The sequence below is a fragment of the Mollisia scopiformis genome, assembly GCF_001500285.1.
Source record: "Mollisia scopiformis unplaced genomic scaffold LY89scaffold_3, whole genome shotgun sequence".
NCBI classification, from domain to species: Eukaryota; Fungi; Ascomycota; class Leotiomycetes; order Helotiales; family Mollisiaceae; genus Mollisia; species Mollisia scopiformis.
In genome coordinates, this window is record NW_017263583.1 from 1,344,001 (window position 1) to 1,362,821 (window position 18,821).

Sequence of the window (18,821 nt, forward strand, 5' to 3'; positions counted from 1 at the left end):
CTGCAATACGGAGTACAACTGGGGCTTCTCTAAGCTTCTTCTGATCTTCTTCACATCATCCGCGCCGCAGTCCCGTTTTGGAATCCGATCCCCTGACTGGTCAATGGAAAATACGAGGGATCCCAGGTTGAGGCGCTCAATGTCTCATGCGTGGCGTTGGAAAATTGTGTCTGGGGTTCGAACTGTTGTTCAAGTTCCGCCCTGCCTTTAATCGATAACTCAATCTGCGTCCGGAGCACAACGTGGCCATCAACATGGAGAACGACATGGAGAGCTTCACGGGCGACGATGATGATGACGATCCGTACGGTTTCAATTGCAGCACAGTCAGGCCAGGCAAAAGTGTAGAAATGTGATGGCCGCTTCGGACCTCCAGTTTCAGATATCACAGCCTCAAATGATATACATCACCGGGTGTGGCAGCTTGAAGACCCCTCAAACATCAACGACTCTTGCCATTGGATCTCCAGGTCAGAACGTCGTCGGCTCTGCATTCTTCTGAGCCTCAAAGATCTGACGAAAGTGTGGGGTTTCGGATGATGTGCGTTCCAAGAAGCTTCCAAGCCTGAGAAACACCCCAAGTATCCGTTTGACGCAACAAGTTTCAAGGTCTGCCCTCGTATGTCGTGCAAAATAGAATCTTGCACTGAAGTCTAACATCAGCCAACAAGGCGCCAAGACGCTGCTTCTGACGATATATCACGAAATCTCAGTAGTACTTGTGGCTGAGCACTATCAACAAAACAACCTCGTACTACACCAGCGATCTGTGGGATTTACTTATCAAAGATGGTACGAATCCCAGAATGCAACACTGGAAAGTCTGGAAGTCAGGTTCCTGAATTCTCTGATTCAGATATTGCCCCTTTCTCTACTGATGTATGTCTTCTGTCTTGGAACAAGATGAAGACCTGCTTGATGCGAATTAGCAGACCCTGTACATCTGTCAAAGTGACTTCATAATTCTTACCGATGCATCTTCCCGAATGCAGATCAACTAGGTCTTCGGGTTTGAGGGGTGTCTTTAAAAGCGGATTCCATCTCGTATCAAAAACACTTACTGACATTGGCAGCGACTTCCGAGTGACTCTTGGCGGCTTTTCAGGTAGACTACGCTGGAGCCTATTGCTAAGATTTTGCTGATGAGAGATCAGCTCACCAGAAGGATGAGGAGGTAATACTGTATCCTGCATATGTGTTTCGAGTGTCGAGTTACACTAGGCAGAGAATTCCGCATCTGTAGCGGTTCCTGTTCCCAATACGCCGGGAAACCGACTGCATGCGCCCGTATTCAAGCACCCAACTGACGCCGGCTGACCCGGATCGAAAAGCCACCAAAAGGCGCCATCCGTGCATAAGTGCTAAGACCCGGTGGTTGTCAAAATAAACATTATTATTATTGCTCTCCTGAATCGCGAGATATTGAAGAGCGGATACCGCGACTTCCTTATTGGGACTTTGTGACCACGTTCGCAACAGCAAAGCTTGAATACGGCCGAGCTCCTCAAGGTCTCTCGTATCGTTTCAATTCCATAGACTAGACCTTGAAAACTTATTCCACCGAGTAGAGACTTCTCCTTTCTCCTTACCAATAACCCCTTCTCCTACCGCTGAGGACTTTGTCCATTGTGCATGATCATCCGTTTCCTCCCCAAGAAAACAGACAGGCCTGTACAACCCTTGCCCAAACCTTCTTTTCTTGAAGCGAGCTTGCGCATCGGTTTATCCTCCTCATTAATCCCCGGAATTCTCGAAAGCTTCTTCGCATTCTAGGCCGGAGATTATTGTCTTTCAATCATTTCAAGACGCTGGCCCCTCACCGGTAACATCGGCAGACGAGTTCATCAGGATTAAGGACCAAGAACACTTGTCCAAATCTTCTCGACGAACGGTCTTCTTCCCCGCAGGTCTCACTCGCTGTATTTGGACGAGGCCCAGTATCCTCAGCCCATAAGAAGCTGTATCTGCAGCAGGGGACCTCTTTGTGGCTGCGAGAACGCCCCCAAGGAGAAGTAAACGTGTACGAGAAAGCAAAGCATCTCAGGAAGGCGGATTCTGACGTGCTAAATCCGCAGGCTTTTTCTTTTACATTCTTGCATACCCGCACCGCATTCCAAGACAGCTTTCCAGCGACGCAATAGCCTCAAGACAAACACCCGACAAACGACTGACAATCTGCACCGAACAAACGTGCGACAGTGTCCTCCCAGCTGCACAGCGTTCCTGTCGTCATCTGTCAGTTTCGAAAGTTTGGAAGCACGTCGACTGCCGCAGGTACATAAATCTTCAGCGTGGGCTAGGGTCTTCTACAGGGGTATTGATCACTAACAGCTGGCTAGCTACGTGAAACAGTTGGTACTGCCCACCACCTCATTCATCCTCCCACTTCGCACCCAACAACATCTCACAACGCACGTCAATACGGGTCTTCTTTCAGCATCAGACCCTGCTTTGCCAAAGCCCCGAGGAGATTGGTCGATTTCGAAGGCAGAAACAGATCAGAGCCTTTCGCAGCCACGGAGTTCACCGGTAAGACATTGGAGTTTGCCTGGGAAACAAATCCGCCTTTTCTTCACGTCCATTCTAAACTCTTTCCAAGACAGTCGCTGATTCTTCTGCTTCACCGTCCAGATTTCTAAACACTTCTGGCTGCATACAGCTTGACCTTCGTTTCCGCACTCGACGAAAAAGTGGTTTTGCATCAAAGTATTTCTGGCCTACGAGGCCCTACCCCGCCGGTCCCACCCACTACGATCACCATCTTACAATACAAAGTGGCATACGGATATCGCGAGCAGCCAATAGTCAAGTGGGGGAGACTTCTAGGTCAGAGACACGTTGTTCTCTGGGCTAGCAGTACCCTAGACTCTTGGACTCTAGGAGACTTTCTCCTTTGAGCCATTGAACCACCGAAATCATGGCAACGCAATCGTCCCCCGAATCTGTCAACAGGAAACCTCTACCCCCTCCTGGTTCACCGTCAAAATATATCGAAGGCGATTACAAGGAAAATGCTGGGAATGAGGGGCGCAAACCACTTCCAAAAATTCCAATACCTTCCTCAACAGGCCGGATGCATGGCGCACCCATGTCTCCAGTCCGAGTCAACGTGCAGCCAGAAGACTGGCCTCCAAAGGCATCAGTTGCTGTAATCGAGGATGGAGTTAGGATGGAAAGTCAGACTTCAAGGGAGTCGGAACAATTCGAGCCGGAACGATATGAGCATAGAATGCCTCTGACAACTGACCTGCCATATCGACCGAACCCGAATACAGAAATACAAAGACCACAAGCGGCCGTCATGTCTTCTGGAGACAGCTCGAGCTCAAGATCGCCCTCGAATGGATCATCAAATCAGCCTTCAAGACGCGGCTATCCAGAACGTATCGATGAAAATGATCCTGCCAATATGCCCGTTCCGCGACTCCAGTATCACCATCAATCGCATTATTCTGACGGCGGGAATGGTCAAATGCGCAGACCCGGCCTACAAAGTCCCAGCACCCCAGAATTGGTGGAAGCAGGGCAGTCTATTAATCGACATCTTACACCAAATTCACAGATGGGAATGCGGAACTCGATTCAAAGACCCATGTCGGCATACTCAGATATGGGACCTCGAGGCCGCTCTCCTGGACTCACAGGATCGCCACATTGGGGGACACGAGCACCTTCAGCGCATTCCGGTAGATCTGATAGCAGACCAATCTCATACATTGACTTGAACAACGTATCATACCCGCAAGCACCACCTCCGCCTATATCGCTTGACAACTCGCAGCTCAGAAGTGTGGTTGGATCAAACGCCTCGCTACTCAGCATGGGGAAGACTTTGGAGATGTATCGTCAAAATGTCAAGAAGCTGAATGATGCGGAGACACAATATGCGTTCGCTATCTTTCTGATACAGGCTGCTCAAGAGGCCGGATTAAACCAAGAACCAAATGCACCTCGGAAATTGAGTCCTAAACCTGGAGGTCGAGATCTCGACAGCCCCTATATTGAAAAGCAACAATCTTCGCCACAAGAACTACTTTCAGAAGCCAAACACATATTACAAAGACTGTCGGATCGAAGCTATCCTTTCGCGCAGTACTACCTGGCTGATGGATATGCCTCTGGGCTATTCAGTAAAGGCAAGGAGGACTACAATACAGCTTTCCCGCTTTTCGTCTCCGCAAGTAAGCATGGCCATGCAGAATCTGGATACCGAGCCGCCTTGTGCTATGAGTTCGGATGGGGATGCAGAAAGGACGTAGCGAAAGCCGTTCAATTCTACCGACAATCGGCTTCGAAGAACCACCCAGGAGCAATGACGCGTCTCGGACGTGCGTGCTTATCCGGGGACCTTGGTCTGAACAAATACAGAGAAGGACTGAAATGGTTGAAGAGAGCCACCGAGTCTGCAGACGTGCAATACAATCAAGCACCCTATCATCTCGGTCTTTTATACGAGACTGGTTACGGTGATGACATTTTCTTGGACGAAAGTTACGCTGCTCAGTTATTCACTCAGGCTGCCGACTTGGGTCACCCCGAAGCTTGCTATCGACTTGGCGATGCATACGAGCACGGCAAATTGTCTTGCCCGAGAGATCCAGCTCTAAGTGTGCACTTCTATACTGGAGCAGCACAGAGAGGTCACCCTGCAGCAATGATGGCTTTGTGTGCCTGGTATATGGTTGGCGCGCCCCCTGTTCTCGAGAAGGATGAGAATGAAGCATACGAATGGGCGCGTCAAGCAGCAGATGCTGGTGAGTCTCAAATTTCCTCTTCTTTCAATACCCACTAACAGATTCATAGGTCTCACAAAAGCTGAATATGCTGTTGGATACTTCACAGAGATGGGTATCGGTTGTCGTCGCGATCCTCTCGAAGCTAATGTGTGGTATGTCAAAGCTGCCGATGCAGGTGATGAGCGCGCCAAGGTTAGATTGGCTGCTATCCGAGCTGCAGCAAGTGGAGGAGCACCTATGGAAGTAGCACCCCCGAAGAGCGGAAAGATGAAGAAGAGTCAGAGCGGGAACGAGAAGACCGGTCTGAACGAGAAAGACAAAGACTGCGTCGTTATGTGAAACTTCACACGAAAAGCAAATCTCACACGCTATCACAAAGTCATGTACCAGGTACAATCGGATTCGAGAAAAGCATAAAGGTGCCGAAAAAGAAGAAGAACGAGCTCCAGAAGGGGCATAATGTCAGTGTATATAATGGATTTTCCCTTCACGCCGGAAGGGGGTCATCGGGTCCGCATCTCATCTTTCAAGGTTGCATATTGCATGTCGGGGACGGAGCATCCTCGATCTGGGGCATCATCACAGGCGTTTGTTGTTTTTAAAGTTTTTCGAAGGCTTCTACATAGAATGCAATGCATTGGGAGTGAGGTTTTGCGTGCATGGTATGGCAGAATGCGGACGGACGATGGATGTCTGAATAGGCTGTTAGAATAGCAGAGATGAGTGAGCGGAGGGGACGTGAGGTGAGGGGGACGTGAGAGATAGATAGATGAGAGATGAGATTAATGAAGAGTAATGATGTTGAGATAGTAAAACTTGTCGTCCCTCTCGTTGATGTGAAATCTTTATTGTTCTCCCCACCCTTTGATCTGATCTTTTCTTTCCTTTCGGTCCACCAACTCATTACAACCACTCCATTCTACTTCTCTATTTCCGAAGTAAACTTACCAGGGACGATGAGAATCCGTAGAATAAGGAGAGGGGTTATGGACTTATAGGAGCCGGATGGATTATATATATAGAATGAGGTGTTCAGGTTGCCCTTGAGAAAGGAGATGATGTAAGATAAAACGAAAGTCACCAAACTCGATGGACATTCAAAGCGCCGATATCAAACGGAGAAGACGAGCTATAAGACTTACCGCCAACCCCAGAGAAAAGAAACACACGAGCTCACAAATTTCACTTCCCCAAGTCAAATCATGAATGATATCTCTCTGAATTCCGCTATGCAGGATAAAAAGAAGCGAAACGCCCCTTAATCCATGCTCATCTATGCTCAAGGTACAAATAAGCTCATGGCCGTCATCTCATCATAGCCCGAAAGCAAGAAGTAATGCCCACCCACGCTGTAAGACTGCCAGGCTCTTGAAAAGCAGAGCATAGAAATTCCGAGACTCCATTTGAAGGCGTTAAGAAAAGAGAAAAGCCTCCAACGCCTCTTGTGTATTATGCTATGCATGCTTGGAAAACCTGACCAGAAAACGCCATTGTATTACACTGACATGGAGCTGCACCAGAAGTTGTAGTGCTTGGGAAAGGTCCAAATGCTCCTTAGAAATGTGGAACGAAGAATCGCACAGACGGAATACCAGTCCAGATGGATAAGACTGATGGAGCTAGGTAGGAGACAGTCAAGACTTGATATCTGGAATGATCTCATCTGGCTTCTTGGGATTAAACCATGCGACTCTTCGATCATCACCACCTCGAGCCCCCACGGTAGTCCAGACGTGTTTCATTGGGATCTTGACGTTGGCAGTCTCTCTGAAACCCTTGAACTTCAATCGTCCTTCGGGTTCCATATCGCTGTTGCCCAGTCCGCCATTGGAGACCCATTCCTTAACGGCGTCGCGGATGAACTCAATCTTTCTGCGGAAGTCGTTGGCTTGGGGAATGCCTTGAATCATGGGGTTGATCTCAGGTCGCTTTCTTGTCGTGGACTTGGTTGGCTTGGCCATGAAGTTCAGGAGAGTTTGAAGAGGATATGTCAACATGCTTCGATCGTCCAGTCCATTTGGTGGAATTTCGCCATTGATGGTCAGCCCTCGAGCAGCCTCAATTGGGAGATGATAGAAATTGCAATATGTGCCATCGGCAGATATAACGATTTTGGTGTGATCAGGGAAGTTGAACTAGATAGTGTTAAAGAGTAACCCGAAACAGACAGCAATGAATCTTACCTGGAAGTGACCATCACAGAAAGCCCAACAGCCAACATCGCCCCAACGTTGATAGAACGTAACAACATTGCCAGCAGACACTGTCTCGGGTTCTGAAGGGCGTCGGGCTATGGCTTCGTCGAAAGGGTATTCCGCATCTTTTCCGAATGAATACATGTAGTTGGAGAATTTCTTCCATAATACCAGCAACTCGCGCTTTCTCTCATCGTATTCATCCTTTCCTACTGGTAGCTTTGGATTCTCGCCATTTGGGCCATGGATAGCTTTGTAGTTCATGGGATTGACCTTGACTCGAACCAGACCATCTTCAGATCTATTCTCGTAGAACTCGAGGTTTGGACCTGAGATGGGGACGATTTCATAGCGATCCAAATAAGCTTCATTTCTCTTGTTCTGCAGATGTCGCTCAGCATCTCGAACTACGAGGCATGTTGGTGGTAGATAGCCCTTGCCGGGACGAGAGAAGTCGGCAGGTAAAGATTTGAAAATGCTACCAATGCTTCCATTACTGATTACGTAGCCTAAACCATACTTGTTCGTATAATCGACCCATTTGATGACGATCGGGAAGGCTGGGGGGGATTTCTTCGTCTCAATGGCAGTAGTTCTGGAGTTGAGAGCACGCTCTAGCTCGGCTTGAAGACGACGAAGACCTTCCAGAACGGAGTCAGGATTAGTGTTGGAGACTGTCTCAACCTCTTGTTTGGGATTAAATATCGACTGCTTGACTTCAGGTGATGGCTCGAAAAGCTGAGCTTTTCTCTCGGCCTCAGCTTTGTTCAACTGGCTGACAAGATCTGCTGCCAATCTGTCTTGAACCGCAGCAGTGTCCTCGGAAGATTTCTCCTCGACCTTGCGGGACTTGGTTCGGCTTGCCAGGCCTAGAATGCCACGTGAGCTAGACTCTTGAGATGGTTGCCGTGTCTTGACTAGTCGTGTAGGAGCGCTAGATACTGATGCCAATGGTCTTGCTCGTTGCTGGGCAGCAAAGCTTTGTGTTGAGGGGCGGCTCATAGATGGCTCACCAGTCTTGATTTTCTTTGGCTCAGGTGAAAGTCCGTCTTGAACGCCTTCTGTTTGAACAGCTCGCTCGCGCCGCTCAACCTCCTGTTGGATCTGCTCTTGCAATAACTCGTTGAAGGGTCGGTACACTACATCCTCAGCGAGAGGAACAATCGGTGTGAGTCCTGCCCTCTCCTCTTCAGCAACTTCCCGATAAGTGCTCGTACGATGCTTGCTTGCAGGACTCCAGGGGCCGACTTCGCACTTGATACACAATTTCTTGATATTCTTGGTGTAGAGGCTGGTTCTGCCGTTTCGTGCACCAACAGACAAGAATTGGGTAGGGTCAGGGTGTCTCTCACGCAACGATGTTGTCATTTCTTCGGCTTGAGGGACCCATCCACAGGTGAAAAACGGGTGCTGGACAATCATATCTGGATCCGGTCGCTTCTCTGGGGCTTGCAACATTGCAGCTACCAGATCTTTGGTTTCATCTGAAATGTAATTCTCGGATGTATCTAACTTTGGCCAATCGTATTCTAGCTCACGAGCTCTTCGGTAGATCTCATCTGCTGTAGCAGCTTGGAAAGGAGGCTTGCCAGTGAGTAAAGCGAAGCTGCCGTATGTTAACAACAGCAGGGGACAATATTCAAATCACATCTTACATGATGATGCCCAAGCTCCAGATATCGACAGCATGGTCATGTCCTCCCTTGTCCTTTGCCAGAATTTCAGGAGCAATATAATTAGGTGTACCGCATAGAGTGGTTCGTCGATGTGCCTGCCAGTCCTTTCCAGTAACCAGCAAAGCTGCAAGACCAAAATCACCGACTTTGACATTCATATCCTTATCCAAGAATATGTTGCCCATCTTGAGATCTCTATGAATGATGCCTTTGCCATGCATGTACTTAATAGCACCAGCCATTTGTACTGTCCAGTAGCGTACTTCTGGTTCCGTGACATACTTGCGTTTCTTAACCATGTCCATGAGAGATCCGTTCGGACAGAGCTCAAGGACAATGAAAGTGCATTTGTCAAAGGAGAAAGCACGATGGAATTGGACGATGTTGGCATGTCGCATCTTTGAGTGAATCTGAAGCTCTGTTTGGAACTAATTCGCTTGTTAGGATCGAAATCTTTACGACAGTCTTGAAATCATACCTTCTGCTCCATCTTCTTTTGCGGCATATGACTCTTGACGATCTTCAGAGCATAGATCTGCGTGGTACCAGCGAGTTGTCCCTCATAGCAAATGGCGAATCCTCCTTTGCCAAGACAACGTCCCGTCTTGTAGATGGCTCCATTTCTGCGATCCGAACTAGGTGGCTCACGAACTTCTGTCGGAGGTGCTGGTGGATGGTCTTTTTCCTTTCCCGTCAGTTTGGCTACTAATGCCTTAGCCTTGCTGGGTTCTTTCTTAATTGCCTTCTTCGCTCTAACGTGGGCGTTCGGGTCTCTGGGAGACAAGGCCTCCATGTCTATGCCGTCCGGACAGATACAGCTCCAAGCGATATACGGCCGAGCTGCTTCGAACAGAGAATCTGTGGCCTTATGATATGTCACACCGTCTTGAAGTGGCTCGAGTCGGAAACGGAAGTCTGTTTCGATCAGTCCAACAACTTTCCAGTAGTCTGTATCGTTGTGAGTGCAATAGACCTGCATGATACGCTCGTTAGTAAAGAATATGTGGTTGTGGCTTTCATCAGGCAATAATGTTCGAGTACAGTCCCGAGGGACATTGAGGGCTTGGCACAGAATGCGACCGTAAGCTTCAAGTGCTTCTGTGGTCGGGGAGTCCTGGGCCTCTCCTTTCGTTCGTGTGTAAATGATTTCATCTGTCCATGGCACTCGCCGTCGATGCTCGTTGGGCCACTTAACATTGCCTTGAGCTGCATGTCTCTTTGCTAAAACCGAAACGATCGATGGAGGGTAGGTCAATCGTATGCGCGAGTACCAACCCTCGATAGAGAGGAGATTTTGGATAGCAACTTCATGCTGGAGGTCCAGCTCCTGTTTGTTGTCCATGGCATGAAGGACGTCGGGATTGTTTTGAATGAAATGTGGTGAAACTTACAGATCGGTTTTCGTACGCGAGGTTTAATTTATCGCACGCGAGGGAGCAATTTGGAGTTCGACATCAAGAAAGTTAGGAGAAATGTCGATGTCGAAGAGTTGATTGTGCTATATTGACGGTTCTTTCCGAACATCGTGACTGTCAACAACCATTTGGTGCGGGTCGGATTCCTGGCACAGCAACGGTAGCGTCGGCAAGGATTTATAATTCTCCGTGATATTATCTTCGGAGTACTGCACTGCCTGGAAAGTAACCCAAAACTACAGTTCCATCGCAATGATTAAGTGGAGGTGACATTGACGGGCGATAGACATGGGAAACAGTCGCTGGGCGTCTGCATTGTCGGTTTCATGAGCGTTTTGGTCAAATTCCACATCACTGGTTACTGCTCCTAGTATCTACAACCAAGCTTTCTTCAAGTCTCCAGCATGGTACCTCTTCCTTTATTCAAGTTTGCCTCTCTTTTCGTGAGGCACATATCCAAATATGGCGCAGTAAGTATCTATTGTTGGCATTGTTTCGAAATTACAGCTAATGTAGCATAGAATTGGATCAAAGTCCAGGCTCACGATCATCCGAAGTTCCGAACTATTGCTGCAAGATATGGCCAGACTATGCATCAAATCAATATGCGAATGGCAGTCACTCTGCTACGAGACAAAGCTGCGGAGAAACGAGCGAAAGAGAAAGCGGAAGCTCCTACTGTGAAGACGGAGGAACAAATGAAGCACGAAGAAGCCCAAAAGGAGAAGCAAGCTGCGAAGGACAAAGCGGCTCGACAGGAGGCCTCTACAAGTGTTTGGAAGCGGAAATTTCGTCCTCTTCCTGAATCGAAAGCAGTCGACCTATTTGCAGATGTAATTGGGGACTCTTTCATTCTTTTGGTTGCTGGAGGTCTTATTCTATACGAGTACTTGCGAGCGAAAGGCAAGCCGGATGCGAATGCTGAGAAGATCGCGGAATTGAACAAGAAGCTCGAGGAATTGGATTTGAGAGAGAAAGAATTGGAGGAATCCGAAAAGCAGCAGAAGAATCGGGTAGAGACCTTAGAGCAAGCTATAGAAGAGATGCGAAAGACAGGTGGCAAGAGGAAGTCCCTGCTACTGTCTTGACCTGGTATTGAGGTTGGTATCATATGGACAGGTCATTGTTGTATAATGGTCTTCTGGGTTACGGTCCATCTGCTCCGAAGCTGAGAGCAAGGGGGAAAGTTTGCATGCGAAAGAGCTGCGCATTGTATAATCAATTGTTTAGCTATGGAGTCTTGAAGCTGCGAATCTCAAAGCAGGGGGTTCGCTTGCGCGAGCCTGGAAATAAGCTCACATAAAACTCTGCTCTGCATGTACATTCTCCTCTACAAAAGAAAAGAACTTACAAAAAGTCTCCCACAAAAGGTTCAATCATTCTTGAAAATTTGTATTACTGTCGATATTTGTATTCGGTCGACGCGTTTTGTCAAGGATCAACTGTTCTAGATAGAACTCGACAACACCAGTCCACACATCATGTTCTGCTCCTCTCTTCGAAAGCGTCCTGCTTGGGCTTCTCTTCCAGCTACTCTTCTCTCTCTTCGTGATCCGACCTGGAAAGGTAGGTCTTGTCAACTACACCTATGTCCCATTCTCACGAGTAACAGAGACGACTCTCGAAGCCCAAGATTTGCAAATTCCTGTACCTCGACAACACCAGAGAGGTCAGGTAGATCTCTTCAATATCATCCTACTGTCCGCCTCTGATATGCAAGCTTCCGCAGATGCGATCGCTCGCGTTGAACAGCTTTACCATAAGACAGGTGGCAGGAATATTGGCGTTATCTTCTTGCTTCAAGAAAAGCCACCACAAGGAAATACTACAGCTAATTTCATGGAGCTGCAGATGGCGTAAGAATGCAACAACCAAAACATGATTTATTCTTACTGATAGCTCACAGTCTTCAAAACTTAGAGATTCCAATTGTACCTCTAGCCACAATCTCTAACCTCCAAACGACTCTCTCTGCATTCCAGCGACAACTCTTTCTCAGCCGGTCGAGTGCAGCTTCAGCTTCGCCTCCAAATCCTGCAATGAGCCTGCTACCATACTGCTCCACCGGTCACATCCCAGAGCATGCTCGCCATGTTCTTAGTGATCTCTGTCACAGCATTCCAGACCTGGCTCAAGCTGCCATGACTCGAGACGGACAGATGGGTCTCCGACAATGGTTTTCCGACTCGATGCCACAGGTAGCTGAGGAACTTATTGCCTTCTGGGAGCAGGAATTCGTCGTGGACTGATGTACGGAATGTGAGCTAGACATTGCAAAATTGTAACAGGAGGACACAAGTTGCATGATTAGGACGAACATCCGCTGAACTTACAAGTGCTCTACTTTGCCAGTGCTATGTAACAGAAAATAATACCTTCAATCAATTCCAAGATTATACCTGGGCTGTGATTCATTTCAAGCTTTGACCCCACCAAAGCCTCATTCCCCAAACATGACGTACTTGATCCAGATTTCTCGATCCTCATTGCACAACCCAAAACAAAACAGATGCCCAAGCAACCCTTACAGAAACCGGGAGAATCCCCATTCCCACAGCTCAGCCAAGCTCCAAACACAGGCAGAAAAGTAGTTCAATATCATAATAAGAAAAAGAGTAACTCCACAGCTGACGAGCGTTGTACTGTCGCGTGAGCGGGGACCCCTGTAAATGACGTCGATTGAGCGAAGCACGCCAGGAACCCGTCCATCAGCTCATGATCGACACCACCTTCTGTCTAGCTACAAAACCCCTTCTATCCCTCCAATTCACCTTTCCTGAACATACAAATTCAATACCAAAACTTCAACCTTCAAGAAATTTCGAGATACCCCGTTATTTTGTCGTCATTTTTCGTATTCACGCTACCACTACTACAAACACTTACTACAAGTAAACGAACGACCCCTCATTCCACATCTTCTTCCAACTACAAACAACAACATCCAAATCAAACCAAATACCAACCACATCCATCAATCATCATGACTCGCGGAGAAGCAAAGCAAGTTAAGGCCCACTACCAAGGAAAGGATGAGGATTTCGTCATCTTCGTCGACGACCTCCCTACTGCCGAGAAGTGGAAGACCGACAAGAGCATCCCACTCGCTCACTTCGTGAGCTCATTCAAGATCTTCATCACCCACAAGTAAGCCCATCTTCTCTGCAGCCTCATCATTAGCTACTCCTCCTTCCTTTCTCGAAATCTACAAATCTGCATCCTATTTCCAAACAAGGCTGGAGATCCATCCCCACACAAGGGATAAACAAAGACTAACACCCACCCCCCCAGACACGGAGCCCAAGGCCCCTACGACGGAGCATCCAAGCAAGCGCTCGAGAACGAATTCGGCACCACCAACGACGACGAAGTCATCAAAGCCATCCTCGAGAAAGGCACCCTCCAAGAATCGGAGGTAGTACGTCCCTCCCTTCCCCTCCCCATCTCAACCCTTCCACTAACACTCCTACTCAGTTCGGCGAGCGACAAGGCACCAAGAACGACAGTATGGGATCCCGTGCCGGCCATTAGATGATGTTGGGGAGTGAGCGATGATTTGCATTGAGAGGAAGGGAATAACTTGCTTGGTGGGACGACGGCAGGAATTATATGACGAAATGACTTTGATTTGAGAGGAACGAATGGAAACTCACTCGGATCATGGGTACGATGGATTGAGATGGCTGGCTTTCACTAGCTAGATCTTTCCTCATCAAAAATAAAAACAATGCATCAATGAAGGGAAGGAATTGATTGTGTTTGTCAGAATTGTGATGTTCGTGAATGGTACAAAACACAAGGTATATCTTCAAAGTCATCAATACAAAACCCCAATTGTACATCTTTGTCATCAAGCCACCCTCTTCTCTAATCCCATCTGCCCCGAAAATCAATCTTCACAATCACGATTCCCTCTCCCTTCCCTTCCCCGTGACATGAAACTCCAACTGTGCCGCACACCAGCCCTTGCCTAGCTGAATTTGGAACCAGCGACAACGACAACGACAACGACGACAACCTCACCTCACCTCACCTCACCAAGAAAAGACCCCACAAAAACACCATCTCCCCATTCTTCTTGCATCTCCAACTTTAAAAATTCATGACCTTTTCGGTAAACAATTAAGCTTAATTTAAATAAGCAACAAGAAGGAAGCGAAACTCTATGGGAGCGATATGCGAGGAAGTGGATCCACCTTATTTACTTATTAATCTCGGGAGGAATAAAGGTAAAATCCTATGAAGTGGAATGAAGTGGAGCTAAGACCTCACTTTAATCCTCCCCATCCTCATCTCCTTGAGCTTATTCCAACATCTAGAGCAAAGGAAACAAGTCAATAGAGTAGAACACTAGTTCTCCACCTCACCTTATGCGTAAGTCACACCTCACCTCCCCACACTTCAGCAGAAAAGTAACATCAGATAACTATCATCGATTCTCATATGTATAGTCTTGACATCCACATCCACATCCACAATCACATTAAGCAATTCCAATGCAAATGCAAACAAAACCCTAGGCAACCATCACTATATCACACCTTCAAGACTGTCAAAACGTAGTCTTCCCTGTCTCTTCTCTTCCATCTTCTCTTTCCCACCATGCTGCTTCTAAGAACACACAGACACACAACTATACAAGACGCTTCCGGGACTCGAGGCGAAGACGAAGATGAAGAGGGGTATAAATGTCTGTCGACTCGAATCGAATCGAGGTATCTAGACCTTGCCCGGACGAGTCCTTTGAGGCAACGACCATGGCTTTGCAACCACGACCTATACTCCATTAGTCCCCAGCTCAAACCCAGAAAAGGAAAGGGAACAAAACTCACCTCCCCCTCACTATAAGCCCAAAAATAAACCGCCATCCCAATCGTATAATAAATCGCAGCATTCGTCCCCTGATACAGCAACGCGCCCGCCAACGCCGCAAGAGGCAGCACCACCAACCGCGCCTCGATACTCCGGTGCATGGCACTGCCCGCGATCAAGCCCAGTGGCCACTCCCACGCGAGCATGATGAAGCCGAAGAGCATGTTGATGCTTTGCAGGATCGGGATGGGCTTCACGGCCGGGTCGAGGTTCTTGGTTAGGAAGTCCCAGAAGATTTTCGGCCAGAAGAAACCGTGGAGGCCGGCTACTACTTGGTCTGTTTTTTCTTTGTTAGTGCGAGGAAAGGAAGGGAAGGGAAGGGACGTACAGGTAGCGGCGGTGAGGATGATGAGACGGGCCCAGTGGTTCTTAATGAGTTTTCCCATGGTGTTCTAAAGACTGTTTTTTCTTTCTTCTTTCTTTGCTCTCTCGTTCCGTTTCCTGCTCGTTATTGTTGTCCTTCAATCCCAAATCTCTCCCAGTACAGAATATAGCAAGGCCAACGGGATTAAAGGTCGTATCGAAGGTGAAAGAAGCAGGTATCTTGTCCAAGAGGTGAATTCGAAGAAGAGAAAACAAAAAGGGATCCGGGCCTGCGGACGAAGGAACGAAAGGGAGTGAACCGTTGATCGATGTTGAAAGAATGGCTATCGACGACGAACGAGTGCACAGCGCTGCTACTCCTCGAGAGCCTCTTCCAGCACGGCGGGGGTGGTATAGTCTATATCTGGTCTCTGGATCCACACTAGAGATGTCACCGGCTGGGCAACAGCAGGATCGATTTGATTGCTGTATCAGATCGGACTCGCCTACTCGAATACAGTATGGTATGGTTCGGTTTCGAAGGAAGAACGGGCCACGAACAGGTTATCTGATCTTCTATGACAGCGGACATCCGAGCGGCGGAAAGTTCTGGGTAGAAGTGTGTGCAAGGAGGAGGGTAGGTAGGATGATTATCCTCAAGCAGAGGCCACTTCTGGCTAGCAGAGGGACATGTGGATCGATTGTGTCTAGGACTTGAGAACGGGCTCGTCTGATCCGGGGCTTAATCTGATCTCAGGATGAGATTATCGACGGGCGAAGCTTGAAGCAGGTTGTTTTGGGGTAAGGGGAGAGAACACGGAGGTTGTAGGATCTTCGAGTTGAGACGTCTTGGAGAAGGTCTGACGTTACGGATGCTCGATTATGATCTCTCTCCCAAATAATGCGGGATCCCAAGTTTAAGGACGGACAGGCTCAGTAGTGGAGCCCGCGGCAGACGAACCAGGACCCATACCTCTCTGCTTTCGAGGCTGGGGCTGGCCGTCTCGTCCCGTTCGTGACCGCCAAATGCCTGTTGCCATGGTGGGTGCATCTGCAACTGACTGCAACTCAGAAGCCGCCAGAGCGGGTGCATGGCAGCAGGTTGAAGCTTTAGCGGGAGGGGAAACTGTAAGAGGCTAGGGCGCAGTTCAGGGCAATATCACACTCAGATCCAATGGATCTGGTAGAGCGAGGGGACATTAGCCTATCAGGACTCGAAAGGGCCATTGCGGAAGAAGCGTGGCAGCATGGAATCACTGAGGTGTTGGCGGTTACAATACGATTCTGCGGTGGATTGGCGGTGGTGATTGGATAGGACGCAGGGACTGGGCGCGTAGAGATGGTGGCGCTCTGGTGTGGTTCTGTGGAGCCGAGTCAAGTGCCTGTTGATGCTGCTGCTGCAGAGAATCGCCAAGCCAGGGTAGACGAGTGTCTTTCACTAGGGTGCGGCAAGGATCGTGCAGGGATGGGGCAAGGGTTCAAGCAGTGCGTGATGGGAGCGTCCGAGAGGTCGACAGGGAACGAGAGTGCAAAAGAGCCAAATCTCGTCTGGGTGGTCGGGGTCTTCCCTTGCCCTAGAATCAATATGGTCAAGTGCATCTTCGCACATCACTCATCAATCACCCATCGCTAGAACGTAAACAGTAAAGCTCCCATCATACCCTGAAAAGAGGGGCAGCGATGCAAGCCCGTTCTCGACTGCTGTCGCTCGCATTCCATCTTCTCACCGTCACGAACATCATCACAATCATCATCACTACCACCACATCACCACAAACCCCAAAAGTTACACCCATCCCATCCTCGTCTCAACCCCCTTCCGCATTGTCCTGCCCGATCCATCTAATCCGATTAGACTGTAGCAGGCACCTGCCATCTGATAATCAGCGACGGGGGGACCTGAGACGCGCTCCGACGCTGCGAAGGTTTGATCTCGCCCGCCCTCAAACAGATGCTGTAGCAGAAGATAAGATAACCCCAACCGCATCTGTGTCGTGGCCGACCGCATTGAAAAAGTTGAATGAGCCGCAGCGACTTTGACTGATCTGATCTACTTCCATCTCGTTTCTAAATGTGATTTTGACAGTCGGCTTGTTTTGTTTGATGCTTCACCAACGTTCCGCCCGGTGTCATGAACTCAACTCATCAATCAGATGAGTGGCTTGCTTTTTCATTCCATCATCCATCGAAGAAGCTCAGACCAGACGAATAAACGATCTGATCCTGTTTTGATTCCATTTAATCAGACGTGACCAAGCGCATCTGAGCATAATTCTGCTTCCACCCTATCGTACCTAATCTGATCAATCCATCCCACTCTCATCACAAGAATGACCTGACCTGATCTGACATCTCTGCCGTCTTTCTCAATGCTGATATCGCAAACTTAAGTATCGCACACCGCATACACACTGTACATCATCACTATCACAATCACTCCATTATCCACAGCTCCGAAAATAGCACATCCCCACCCAGCGAGCGGTTCGACCTCTCCTCTAATTGGCTCTCCCGCTTCTCTCCGCACGTGCCTCCCATCACGAGTCCTCGAACTTTCCACTCTTCACCGCGAATGACCACCAAAACCGGAAATCGAGTATCCGAATATATCTTCCATTCTAATAACAAGGAACCCCTCTCGAGCTCATTCATTCAATCGGCAACCTTCCCTAAGCCAACATTTTGAGTTTGTGCTCATCTGCATACATACCCGCATGCATCACTCACTCACCTACAGGACTCTAGCCCGCATACAGTACACATCCAGTACTCGTAGACGACGAACCCCAATCACCAGGTCCTGCGGCCTTCCCTCCCGTCTGTCGATTGCATTTCTTCAGCCTAGGTCGTGGTACCCTTGTACCTCGGGACCTTGTCTTAGATCTTCTTCGAGAAGAAAAGTCACCAGATCAAGAAATTTTGTGATGAATCCCATCTCCAGAAACAGTATACCGAGTGACCCGAATCATCGAAAATCTATTTTCCCCTCACCCCATGCCCTACCCTCTGGCCTCCCATCTCCATCTCTCGCAAACAGCTGCTCGCCACCCAATATCCCCCTCATCTCTCCATCGCTCTCACACAAACCATGCCCTAACCGCCGACCTCACACCTAACCACTTACCCTACTCATACAAATCCTCCCGCCGAGCGCCGGCCACAAAGCAAAGCAAAGCAGGTCTCCCGCCGGCCAGACCAAACCTCAAACCCAATAAATAATCCACAGCGGTTATATCAACTGGCTCCCAATGTTCCTTCACACGTAAGATCTATATTCCCCCCGGCCGTGCATTTGACCCGTTAATGCACACAACTTTGTTCTCTCCGCTCGGCGCTTGCTGAGCCTCATTTCCCACCCATCCATCGAGCAGATAGACAGATTTTGGGGAATACGCGGGTGAAGAAAGCTGTGCCTCATTCAGACCTACTATCATTTCTAGTACAATGGATGATCGGCATGCATCGATCTAGATGGGTGCTACGGTATGTATCTCTTGCTCCACAATTGAAAAAGTCCAACATCTGTATACCGGGTGCTTGGGATGATCCAGTTGGAGGTTTGAGCCTGCCCATTTGGCATACACGATCAGTACTTGGTGCAAAGGTCAAGGTATACAATTCATT

At 48.6% G+C, this 18,821-nt stretch overlaps 6 protein-coding genes across 6 annotated transcripts; 4 read left to right on the top strand and 2 right to left on the bottom strand.

Annotated features, from left to right (window-relative positions):
* Positions 1-2,697: 2,697 nt before the first annotated feature.
* LY89DRAFT_308259 (HCP-like protein) lies at positions 2,698-5,205 on the top strand. The gene is made up of 2 exons (XM_018206614.1): positions 2,698-4,754; positions 4,804-5,205. Exons 1-2 carry the CDS (start codon positions 2,918-2,920, stop codon positions 5,073-5,075), a joined length of 2,109 nt encoding a protein of 702 aa, XP_018077065.1. The 5' UTR covers positions 2,698-2,917; the 3' UTR covers positions 5,076-5,205.
* A 1,079-nt stretch (positions 5,206-6,284) lies between these two features.
* On the bottom strand, positions 6,285-10,086 carry LY89DRAFT_308352 (Pkinase-domain-containing protein). The gene is made up of 5 exons (XM_018206616.1): positions 9,999-10,086; positions 9,086-9,669; positions 8,587-9,035; positions 6,920-8,537; positions 6,285-6,871 (listed from the first exon to the last, which is right to left on the bottom strand). Exons 2-5 carry the CDS (start codon positions 9,584-9,586, stop codon positions 6,371-6,373), a joined length of 3,069 nt encoding a protein of 1,022 aa, XP_018077066.1. The 5' UTR covers positions 9,587-9,669; positions 9,999-10,086; the 3' UTR covers positions 6,285-6,370.
* Positions 10,087-10,246: 160 nt separating this feature from the next.
* LY89DRAFT_704331 (uncharacterized protein) lies at positions 10,247-11,491 on the top strand. Its single transcript, XM_018217372.1, has 2 exons — positions 10,247-10,492; positions 10,544-11,491. Exons 1-2 carry the CDS (start codon positions 10,427-10,429, stop codon positions 11,108-11,110), a joined length of 633 nt encoding a protein of 210 aa, XP_018077067.1. The 5' UTR covers positions 10,247-10,426; the 3' UTR covers positions 11,111-11,491.
* A 12-nt stretch (positions 11,492-11,503) lies between these two features.
* Positions 11,504-12,271, top strand: LY89DRAFT_728832 (uncharacterized protein; the record flags this gene model as incomplete). The annotated part of the gene is made up of 3 exons (XM_018219310.1): positions 11,504-11,588; positions 11,635-11,878; positions 11,929-12,271. The coding sequence occupies 3 exons, from the start codon at positions 11,504-11,506 to the stop codon at positions 12,269-12,271; spliced, it is 672 nt and encodes a 223-aa protein (XP_018077068.1).
* A 538-nt stretch (positions 12,272-12,809) lies between these two features.
* LY89DRAFT_607486 (shwachman-Bodian-diamond syndrome protein) lies at positions 12,810-13,884 on the top strand. Its single transcript, XM_018210461.1, has 3 exons — positions 12,810-13,169; positions 13,314-13,440; positions 13,497-13,884. Exons 1-3 carry the CDS (start codon positions 13,006-13,008, stop codon positions 13,551-13,553), a joined length of 348 nt encoding a protein of 115 aa, XP_018077069.1. The 5' UTR covers positions 12,810-13,005; the 3' UTR covers positions 13,554-13,884.
* Positions 13,885-14,741: 857 nt separating this feature from the next.
* LY89DRAFT_575806 (uncharacterized protein) lies at positions 14,742-15,280 on the bottom strand (the record flags this gene model as incomplete). Its single annotated transcript, XM_018208810.1, has 3 exons — positions 14,742-14,798; positions 14,855-15,171; positions 15,223-15,280. 3 exons carry the CDS (start codon positions 15,278-15,280, stop codon positions 14,742-14,744), a joined length of 432 nt encoding a protein of 143 aa, XP_018077070.1.
* Between the last annotated feature and the right edge of the window lie 3,541 nt (positions 15,281-18,821).

What these genes read in the sequence shown, in the direction of transcription:
- LY89DRAFT_308259 (XM_018206614.1), top strand. Translation starts at nt 2,918, where the DNA reads ATGGCAACGCAATCGTCCCCCGAATCTGTCAACAGGAAACCTCTACCC. An exon ending in GCGTCAAGCAGCAGATGCTG is followed by an intron (nt 4,755 to 4,803) that starts GTGAGTCTCAAA and finishes ACAGATTCATAG; the next exon opens with GTCTCACAAAAGCTGAATAT.
- LY89DRAFT_308352 (XM_018206616.1), bottom strand. Translation starts at nt 9,586, where the DNA reads ATGCAGGTCTATTGCACTCACAACGATACAGACTACTGGAAAGTTGTT. An exon ending in AAAAGAAGATGGAGCAGAAG is followed by an intron (nt 9,036 to 9,085) that starts GTATGATTTCAA and finishes CAAGCGAATTAG; the next exon opens with TTCCAAACAGAGCTTCAGAT. An exon ending in TGGAGCTTGGGCATCATCAT is followed by an intron (nt 8,538 to 8,586) that starts GTAAGATGTGAT and finishes AACATACGGCAG; the next exon opens with CTTCGCTTTACTCACTGGCA.
- LY89DRAFT_704331 (XM_018217372.1), top strand. Translation starts at nt 10,427, where the DNA reads ATGGTACCTCTTCCTTTATTCAAGTTTGCCTCTCTTTTCGTGAGGCAC. An exon ending in ACATATCCAAATATGGCGCA is followed by an intron (nt 10,493 to 10,543) that starts GTAAGTATCTAT and finishes AATGTAGCATAG; the next exon opens with AATTGGATCAAAGTCCAGGC.
- LY89DRAFT_607486 (XM_018210461.1), top strand. Translation starts at nt 13,006, where the DNA reads ATGACTCGCGGAGAAGCAAAGCAAGTTAAGGCCCACTACCAAGGAAAG. An exon ending in AAGATCTTCATCACCCACAA is followed by an intron (nt 13,170 to 13,313) that starts GTAAGCCCATCT and finishes CCACCCCCCCAG; the next exon opens with ACACGGAGCCCAAGGCCCCT. An exon ending in CCCTCCAAGAATCGGAGGTA is followed by an intron (nt 13,441 to 13,496) that starts GTACGTCCCTCC and finishes ACTCCTACTCAG; the next exon opens with TTCGGCGAGCGACAAGGCAC.